Source organism: Vespa mandarinia, chromosome 2, assembly GCF_050613455.1.
Source record: "Vespa mandarinia isolate Hongniang chromosome 2, ASM5061345v1, whole genome shotgun sequence".
Classification (NCBI taxonomy): Eukaryota; Metazoa; Arthropoda; class Insecta; order Hymenoptera; family Vespidae; genus Vespa; species Vespa mandarinia.
In genome coordinates this window covers 601,615-611,981 of record NC_140811.1, presented here as the reverse complement: position 1 = coordinate 611,981, position 10,367 = coordinate 601,615, and the positions used below count along the sequence as shown (strand labels likewise).

General features: G+C 32.6%; 1 protein-coding gene and 1 long non-coding RNA gene across 4 annotated transcripts; one reads left to right on the top strand and one right to left on the bottom strand.

Annotated features, from left to right (window-relative positions):
• Positions 1 to 1,672: 1,672 nt before the first annotated feature.
• Positions 1,673 to 9,501, bottom strand: Pfrx (6-phosphofructo-2-kinase/fructose-2,6-biphosphatase). Of its 3 annotated transcripts, none has more exons than XM_035887907.2 (7): positions 9,360 to 9,501; positions 6,601 to 7,028; positions 5,984 to 6,355; positions 5,484 to 5,585; positions 5,080 to 5,314; positions 4,169 to 4,296; positions 1,673 to 2,704 (listed from the first exon to the last, which is right to left on the bottom strand). In XM_035887907.2, exons 1-7 carry the CDS (start codon positions 9,430 to 9,432, stop codon positions 2,648 to 2,650), a joined length of 1,395 nt encoding a protein of 464 aa, XP_035743800.1. In that variant the 5' UTR covers positions 9,433 to 9,501; the 3' UTR covers positions 1,673 to 2,647. The 3 variants fall into 3 exon arrangements, with proteins under 3 accessions (XP_035743800.1, XP_085520711.1, XP_035743801.1); XM_085664585.1 differs by having other exon boundaries at positions 6,601 to 6,677; positions 9,360 to 9,498; XM_035887908.2 differs by lacking the exon at positions 1,673 to 2,704 and adding an exon at positions 3,499 to 3,811.
• LOC118451417 (uncharacterized) lies at positions 2,656 to 9,361 on the top strand. Its single transcript, XR_004841088.2, has 3 exons — positions 2,656 to 2,797; positions 8,262 to 8,348; positions 9,054 to 9,361. It is a non-coding gene; the product is annotated as an uncharacterized LOC118451417 (long non-coding RNA).
• Positions 9,502 to 10,367: the final 866 nt, after the last annotated feature.

The following is a 10,367-nucleotide window of genomic DNA, read 5'->3' as shown; positions in this document are numbered from 1 at the left end:
TTTTTTTTATTCATTTCGAAATAATATAAAATTTAAATAGTGAAGATCGATCGATCAATTGATCGACCATTCATCATTTAAGGTAAATGACGTGATATTATTACATTCGTATATTAAATCATATTCGGAAAGTAACAATTCTAATTTTTATTTATCTTCTACAATTATTTTATGATATGCTATATATATACATACATACATATATACATATATATATATATATGTATACATATATATATGTGTGTATATATATATATATATATATATTGATTACAATTTTAATACTTAAGATACCAATAATGTGTGATAGATTACACATAATAGGATTAAAACGATACAAAAGCTCGTTTAAAACTAACATCTAAGTAGACGCAACATAAAAAAAAAAGAAAAAAAAAAGAAATAAAAACGATAGACCGATTGTCAAGTTTTAATATCCATAAAAATTACATGTATATAATTACATGTAGGACTCGTGTATATTATACTTTACACCCTTGGAAACTGTTTTATTTTTTTACTTTTTATTTATTTCTTTTTTTTTTTTCTTTTGTGAAATGCACTCCTTCCGACAAAAAAATAATATAGCTTGAAAGGGTGAGTAAATATATACTTTGGCGAGGCATATAACGCAAGTATATGATTTACAGTGACACGTTGAAAAAAAATTCGTGTAAAGCGGGAGATAAAACATTTTTTTTTTTTGATAATATAAATTAAAGGGCTTTTGCATTTAGTGTAAATGACGAAAAAAAATGTCTACAGATCGTTTATGTATTTTCTTTGGCCTATAAGTTTTCTTATATAAATCTAAGAAAACTGTTACGCCTGTGTGAGATTAAAAGCGCTGCGTTGTTTTATATGTATACTTACATATGCATATATTATGTATTTATGTATTTATGTATGTATATATGTATGTATGTATGTATGTACGTACGTATCCGTAAAATAAGGGTTCGGTATTTCAAATTTGCAATACCCGTAAAATACATAGCTCGCGCTATGTATATGTTCACTCTTTGAGTTTCATAATAACAACTTTGTTGCTTTTCAGTTCGCGTAAGACATTGTCCCTTTACGCTTAAACATTTTTATGTGTACATATTTATGAATGTACAGTAAGATCGTGTAAAAATGCCCTAATATTTCTTACAATGCATATATATATATATATATATATATATATATATGTGTGTGTGTGTGTGTGTGTATGGAAATATAACAAGAGGTGTGGGGGATAAGCAACTTAACGTTCAGACATTAAACATCTTTCTTAATTTCAAAGATGATAGATAAAAGTTGATACAAAAGGAGAACGACGCTATGGTATTAAAATAAAAATTATCTTTCGAAAAGTTCTCCTTTTCTAACTATATTAAATTCTCGCAATAATTAAAGAATTTTCGGTATCTTTCCAAAGAAGAATGATGTTTGAGATAGAAACGTAGGATATATCATCCCTTTCTGTATTATTATATGCAACAAATTTTTCTAAAGCGCTTCACGATCAATCATGTATATATGCATTTTTTTTTGTACATATAACAGATCTGCCCAATCATAAATTTTTGGAAGCACCATATACCTCGCTTTTATTCGAACTTTTTACATCGCACCAATATTTTTTTTTTTTTTGCTTTTTTTCATTCACTTCAAATATCTTTCTAAGTACTTTCGCATTATCACTTGACGTATTTTTATTATCATTTAAAGGAATGCTAATATATAAGGCATATTTTGATCTCTGACACATTTGCATAAAATGTAAAAGAGGTGGTTTAGATAAACGTTCTTTCAAATATTGTCAACATCTTGTCGTAAATAAATTTAGATCCTATTTTAATTCGACAAATAACGTAACGCCACCAGTAGCCAGTAATTTATTCGAATAATTTACTATTCATGTCTTAGCAAGACACGATTTAGGATTCTTGAATGATTATAGTCGTTATTGCTGTGTTGATTATTACGAAAGAATATTCATTAAGATGATATTATGTCAATAATACGATGAATATCGAAAGAACGTTAACCATATATAATATATAATATATTCATAAAAAACGTAGTGCTAAAATTCTATGTAGGAATTTATTAGGAACTCCTCAGTAGTAAATATCATTAAATAGGATTAAACTCACGAAAAATGCCTAAAATGAAGGCAAAGTGTCGCGAGTCTTGATAATATTATCGACTGAGCAGACCTTCTTTTATAGATTTCGTATAGTTTGTGTATATGTCTCTATGAGTCGAGAATTTGAATGTTGTGTTCCGTGTACGTACGTTTATAGATGTGCGCACGTGTGTGATAGATACATTATGAAGATACATCATCGATTACCGTTAGGTACATTCGCCGAAATTCTTTGATGTACATCGTCCGAAGAAGAAGGAAAAAAATTAGTCAGTTGGGACGATAGTCATCATCAATGATGGGCAGCCAGCTGCCGTATACAATGTGTCGCCTAAACGCCTCCCTCCCTCCCTCTCTCTTTCTCTCCCTTTCCCTCTTTCTCCCTCTCTCTCTCTCTCTCTCCCTCTCTCCCTCTCTTTTTCTTTCTCTCCCTTTCTTTCTCTGTGTCTCTGTCTGTCATTACCGAAAGTAGAGCAGTTAGGATCTTGCTGCATTATAAAATGGTCGTTATCACGTGCGTAGAACTTTCCCTTTCCTTCTGAATCGATCTTCCAAATATCCTGGGATCTGAAAATAGTTTTACATCGGGGATTACAGGGCGTCATGTCGGTGGGGTGGACAAAATAAGACATGGACCATCTATGGCTCCAAAATATGAACGTAAGAAAAAAATCACGTTATCACTTTATTATTATCAACACTATCGTCGTAAATTTAATCTTTGTTTTTATCTAAATTAGCTGTAATAGCTAGCGAGTGAATCGTAGATAATAAGATCATTCAATGATCGTTTATAACATTTTCTAATAATAAATGAAAAAAATGTTTCCCTCGCCGTCATTGACATCGTCGTAAGTAAAAAAATATGGAGTTACATGCATCGTGCATATTTGAAGAAAAATGAAGAAGAATCTTTTTATATTACATCGGTGATACAATATCATTTCGCATTGGAAGAGGCTCCATTTCGTTATGTCAAAAGCTTTTCTTAGCCATTCATATTCGAAGCAAAGCGCTCTATTTGCCATTTATCTAATGTAGAAACGTTATCATCGTGGCATCGATTTAGATAAACATTCTAAGAAACTTTCTACATTCTTGCTGCACTCTCTTCCTAAAAATGATGCTCGATGGTCGAAGAGTGAGTGTTATGATAATATAGTAACTGGCGATAGATAACGAGATTATAAAAGAGAAAGTATGAGACTGCACCGAATAATACGACGTACGTTTGTAATGATACATATCATGGGGGGGGTGCAGTATTTGGGCGGGTAAAGTCTGTTGGAGCTTGGTGAGGGGGTAATGGCGATGGGGGGGGGGGTTCAATAGGGTCATTACATACTACTTATTTGATAAAATAATCATTATCTTTGGATATATTTTACATTAGTGTACAGTACAATCGTAAAGTATGTACGATCACAATAAAATGCTTAAGCCCTAAAAAATATGCCATTTTAATTGAATAAAATGCATGCGACGAAAGAGAGTTTAGTTCTTAAAAAAGCCATTCGAATATCAGAGGGTATCAGGCTTAGATCGAAAAAACAAAAAAAAGAGAGATAAAGGGGGTTCGGGGGGAACGTGGACGATCTCCAGCGTAGGGTTTCCAATCGGAAACTGATAAACCGTTCTGTATCGTTACCGCTAAACAACAGGCAGGCAGGCACTCTGGGAATATTAAAACATAAGCCATATAAAGGGAGATATATATATATATATATAAATATAAAGGTATTTTTATTGGTGCAGTATCCAAAAAGAAAAAATGAAAAAATATTAAGAAAAAAAAAAAAAAACAAATAGCGAACAGATATCGCAACTTAGATATGTTCGTCAATGACAAAAATCAAAGCACCTGGCGTTTTCACTTTCAACTCTCTCATCTTTTCTCTCTCTCTCTCTCTCTCTCTCTCTCTCTCTCTCTCTCTCTCTCTCTTTCTCTCTCTCTCCTCTCTCTCTCTCTCCTCTCTCTCTTATAAACACACAAACACATATTCGTTACAATTTTATTATGATCGGATCTACCTTTGGTTTTGGTCGATGAGTATCCACCGCATCGATTGGTAGTCGTATGTGTTCCACTTTACAACCATATGCAACGGGTGTCAATTTAATGATGGTATGCAATGGTACCTGGAGGTACGGTAGTTCTTCTGTAATCAATGGAAAAACTTCATTATTTCCTCAATCTTTGAAAAAAAGTTCAGGCTTTTTCATATAAAAATTTGCGAAACATTTGCTTATGTACTACAGTTTCTCTGTAATCAATGGAAAAATTCCATTATCAGTTCAACTTTCGGAAAAAAATTTTTGCCCTTTCGTATCAACATTTGCAAAACATTTGCTTATGTATGATAATTTTTTTGATTGATGATTTTTTTGATGAATGAAATAATTTCTCTGTAATCGATGAAAGAACTCTATTATTAGTTCAACTTTTGAAAAAAAAAAGAAAAAAAAGAAAGAAAAAAACAGACTCTTTCGTATAAAAATTTGCAAAACATCTGATTACGTGTATAAACAAATACGTATAATTATTTATCTATCAGCGTAAGGTCATGATGTATATCGAACGTCACTTCTTACGAATATAGTAAAATAACATTAACCAGATTATCCATTGATACAAGTTTTTTTTGCTACACTCGAATGTACTCGTCAAAGATCAAAAGTTAAAGAATAAAATATTATCAAAAGAATATAAATTTTTCCTTTATAAAAGAAATAAATTTTTCCACTAAAAATATATTACGCAATTTAATTGCGTGTTTGTGAATTAAGCAAATATAAAAAGGAATGAAATATTTTGCTCGCTTTCGGATTATCGCAAGAAATGCGAGATAATTGTAACGCTAGAAACATAGAATGCGAATGAGGAAAAGGATTGAGTAAAGAAAAATGAATAAAGTGCAAAAATATATAATAGAGAATCGTACCTGAACTCTTATCCAAGAAATAAGCGAGCAGACAACGTAATACCGCTTGATGACTGACGACCAAAACATTGCCTTGCCTTTCCAATTCCATTATCACGGGTTCCAACCGTGCTACCAAATCCTCATAGCTCTCACCTCGTGGATAACGATAGGGGAATTTATTTTGGTCCCTTGCAGCAAAATCCGTAGGATACTTCTCGGCGATCTCTGCATAGGTCATCTCTTCGCAAATTCCCTGATTAGGTAGAGAGAGAGAACGGGAAAAGAAAAAAAAAAGAAAAAGGAATGATAAACGAATGGCACAAATTTAAACGACCATTTTCGCATAATCGCTAAGAAAAAGAGTTAGAGAATAATACGGAATCGTCAGTGCGATACCAAATGATTATACGTCCTGAACATACGGCATCGATCTCATTGAGGGCCTTCCATCTTTCCTGAGGTGCTTCCACATCCCCTGCCGTCTGTATGGTCCTTTTTAACCAGCTTGTCCATACTCTTAGACCCTGTAGACACAAAGTTTCGATCGTATATGAAATGACGAATCATCTATGAGATTAAAAGTTAGAAAAGGAAATGTCACGGATACGAGTCGATGTTGATTTTCGATACTCCCCACCCTCCCTACCCTTTGTAATCTGCTGCTCGATTATTTCTCTGACTTCAGTACCTAGCAAATTTTCCTTCATTTGAGACTTTTTCATAGAAAAAATACTTTAAAATACCAGTTCTTAAATAATTTTCACCCATTAGCATAATGATTTTTTTAATGCGATAAAAAGGAAAAAAAAATAATAAAAGAGAAATGAAAAGAATGCTTTAAACATGGGTGTGGCATAACTCGATCGAAGCGTCGCTCAGAGTGACTAACACATAATGAATTGAATGTTGAAATAACATAAACCTGAATATCCTGACTGGTAATGAAGGTAGCTAATGCCCTGGCGTACTCCCAACCTCTTTCACTAAGATCCGAGTCACCTCCTATTCTACCTTCCAGATTCATCATACTCTCGCCATGCCTGGTTAGATATATCGTACGAGGTACAATGTGAATGTTCATCAAATAGTAGACGATCCTGCTCTGTATGTGTCCCTCGTGTTTGTGCACTATAACTTTTTCGCCGGTGTTATAGATTTTCATAAAGGACAGATCAGTCTCATAATCCTCATCCAGTGGCTCATATTTTTCCCTATAATGTTCGATCCGCAACATAAAATCGGCCAATACTTCTTCCTTGTTCATATTCGCATAATCTGGACTGCTGACTTTGACCTAACAAAGAGATACGTATAAAAGATAGAAAAAAATTGTAATTGATTAGAAATTATTATTTTGATATTAGAAGAAGTTATCTTTTAAGTCTTTTTATGACTGTAATACTATATCTTTTATTATAAGTACTTATTTTTCTTCGTATTTAAATGAAAAATGATCTGTTGATTATGACTAACATATATTAATACGTATCATATTTATCGTACGTATTATACGTATTATACGTATCATAAAAGTTTTACCTCCATAATATTTTGCTCGACTATCTCAGGATCGTTACAAACAGATTCGACGAAGAAGAGCTTGTAATCCATCTTTCCTACAACAATATCGTGTATCATTTTACGTCGATCCACGGTAGAATTGGTAGCATCGAAAACGGCAACTTCTCCGTCGCCACTCTCGAGCCAACGACAAACGTCGTTCAATGCATCCATGGCACATTGTGTTCTTATCGCCATAGCTTTTATGTTATCCGCACGGAAAAATTCGTGGCATTGATAGGCAGTCGTCGCATGCCTTCTATACTCGCCGAGATTGAAGACCTTCGTGTTTATTCCGATCCAATTGAGATACCTGCAGAGCTTCTTCGAAATATAAGTCTTGCCTCGAGCTGGCAAACCCACCATCGCGATTACATGGGGCTTGTTTACGAAATTTGCTCGTTCCCCTATAAAAAATTAAACAAACAAGAAACGAATGGAATTTTTCGATTTCGTAATTTATTACACTTTTACGATCATCTCCGATATTTCTCGGGTCATTTTGGAAAAAGAAAAGAAGAAAAAAAATTTCAAAAAATTCATACAAAATAAAATCTCTACTTATCTTTTTACAACACGACCATATTCATAAGTCAACAAAACTAGTGATAATAATAACGATGATATAAATTTTCCAAGGCTAGCCCGGTCAAGTGAGACATCAATGTTATCGTGTTCGATATACATGGACTCACTGCATCAGAAATATGCTAGCATAATTTATCATAGGAAATGTATATATATTACGAAAATGCAATAAAATATATAGTCTGATGACTGGAGACTTATTTATTTTTTTTTTTTGGTTTATGATTAAACCAAATGATCTCACATCTCGACAGATTGTATTTACCCTAATAATGTCTCAAGAAATCCATTGAAATAATTTATTTTTATTAGTTATCGTGATAGTTGTCACAACCTACAATGCAAATGTTTGCAAAAGTATCTTCGTAAAATTTACGAGTATTATATAGCACTAATATAAATTTAAATATACGAAGAAACATACAACAAAGATTCCTAGAAAAACGAACAATTATTTATATCTCGTTTTCGTATGATACGATAAAAGCTCATTAAACTGGTATAAATAATTTTGAAGAAATATTTACCCAAATGTATTTTATCGTAGAAAAAAAATCGTCTATCAAATATAAAGGAATTTATATCATTGTGATCCCAAGTGTCTTGATCAGTGAGCTTTAAAATTGATAATCGTAATTTAAAGTATATCACAATGATATAGGTATATAAAATAATACCAATAATTAGCAAATATCATACACTTGTCGTATTATATATGTTGATAAAACAATATTGATCGAATTAACACCATATCATTGACGTAATACTAGATATACTTGAAAGATACTTGAGATTAAGATCGAGAAAAAAGGAATTTGACATATAAAATTTCAGATACTAATAAATGTCATTTTATTAAAATCTTCCATTTTTTTCTCTTTTCTTTTTTTTTTATATACGAATAATATAATATTTATAATTTGTAACGTTAAAAAATAATATTTTCATTGCCAATGTCTATCGAAGCATCTTAACGACGATATTCAACAATATCCGACTACATTCTTCAATTTTCACCAATTTTCTGCTTTTGCTTATGACTTGTCTAACAGAAAAGTATGAACAAGACTTACAAGAAACTGAACAGGATTCACGAAAGGGGAAGGAGCAATCATCAAACGTTTACTAATCGTTCAAAGGTAATAACAATAGAAAAATAATATTTATGCATGTACTTTTACTGCTAACGTTTGGACGATCAACCAAAACAATTGGAAATAAAAAAAGTAAGATTTAATTTACGAGCGACAATTTGCGGGAATATTGTCTCGTTGAACTTGATGGGAGCGTGGCGCGAAATCGTGTCTATTTTAAACGCTACTTCCTACCTTCTCGTCTCGCAACTTAATAAACGAGATTAGAGGTGAATTCGATCGGATTTTCGTAGGTCGTGCCAACGATTCTTCTTTTATCCCCCTCCCCAATCGTCTTAGTTTATCGTGCCTTCTCCCTTTGCTATCCTTTATTTCTCTCTCTCTCTCTTTCTCTCTCTCTCTCTCTCTCTCTCTCTTCCTCTCTCTCTCCCCTTCTCTTCTCTCTCTCTCTCTCTTTCTCTCCTTCAAACTTTTATTATTCTTCATGACACAACCTATGTAAATACGTACGTACGATTTACGTTACGTCGTCGTACTTCCTTACGTCCTTGCGTATTTGCGTCTTAAAATCTCGTCGTTTCTTTCGACGAATATCTTATAAAAGGTGCGCGCTCGCGTAACATATATCGATTTTACTTGGTGACCAAAGAAAATGAGATAAATAAAACAAAACAAAAAATAAAAATGAAGAGGAAGAAAGACAGAAAGACAACAAAAGGCGGATATGTATCGTACGTGTATCTTTTGCAGGTTATGTTCCGCACGAAAGAGCCAAGATTGAACTGTCAAAGCAAAAACGAGAAGGAAAGAACTCGATGGGGAATAAAAGTAAAGAAAGATGGGTAAAAGTGTAAGAAAAAGAAGCAGTTGAAGAATACGCTTGTATTATCAGATTTGTGATTTAAAAAAAAAAATCGTCCCTTTTCCTTCTTTCTCAAAAATTTTCTATCATATATTTCTTGTAAAGTGCCTAAATTACGTTCGTTAAGATAGATATCATTTAATTAACGGAAAGAAAGAAAGACATAACAAATAATGAGAAAAAAAGCATGATACCTCGAATCGGAAAAGGTTTCGTCTGTTTCGAAGTCGGTGGCGTGTAGTGCATCTCATTTTTCGGATCGTTCATCCTAGATTTCCAAAGTTTCCTATGTCACAAAACGTAAACGCTTTTCGAACAAAGAGACTATACTACTCCCGATTCATCCGTCCGGCTACGCGGTACAGAACGATGTGGAATAGAAACAGAAAACACGGGTAGATAGACAGGGAGAGAGAAAAAGAGAGGGAAAAAGAGGGAGAGCGAGAGAGAGAGAGAATGTGTGTGTGTGTGTGTATAAAAGAGGAGAGAAGTGAAAAAGTTCAGAACTGTCACACCAACTCGCGGCTACAATATCATCAGACTGTCATATTCGTACTATGTTTTTCATTTCGACATAACGTCCATTATCCTGTGTCTTTTTGGATCATCGAGGTATCGTTAGTCACGCGATCATCTTATTTTGTTATCAAGCGATTGGTGAACCCGACTGAAAATTAAAGCTTTACCGTACTCGTTATGAAAGATCGAATGCGAAGGCATATGTCTTCGTCGTATATGTATTTGGACATTTTATCGAATCGAATCGAATGTAAAATCGAAAGAGAGAAAAAAAAATATTAATATGAAACGTATTCTGTTAGAAACGAAAAATATAAACCATGGATTTTATAATATTTCGATTATTAATTATTCGATTATGTCGATTAGTATATAAGATGACTCGAAACGATTAATAAGCGATACATTCAAACGATTTTTGACTAATAACGATAATGTTCTTCTCGAGCAGAATTATGTTCTAAAATTTAATTAATTAATTTGCATAATTATTTCAATAGGATTTTTAAAGTGTTTTAATTTAATAATAATTTTTTTTGAAACTCAATGATTTGTCTGTTGGGAAAATTCAAAGTTCATTAGTAAGTGCTGACATATTATGTATTTTTACTTTGCGTTTAACATTTTTATTTACAATTAATAATCCCATAATTAGTTTTATAAATATATATATATATATATAT

What these genes read in the sequence shown, in the direction of transcription:
- Pfrx (XM_035887907.2), bottom strand. Translation starts at nt 9,432, where the DNA reads ATGAACGATCCGAAAAATGAGATGCACTACACGCCACCGACTTCGAAA. An exon ending in GAAACCTTTTCCGATTCGAG is followed by an intron (nt 7,029 to 9,359) that starts GTATCATGCTTT and finishes AATTTTTTATAG; the next exon opens with GGGAACGAGCAAATTTCGTA. An exon ending in TTACCAGTCAGGATATTCAG is followed by an intron (nt 5,586 to 5,983) that starts GTTTATGTTATT and finishes TTGTGTCTACAG; the next exon opens with GGTCTAAGAGTATGGACAAG.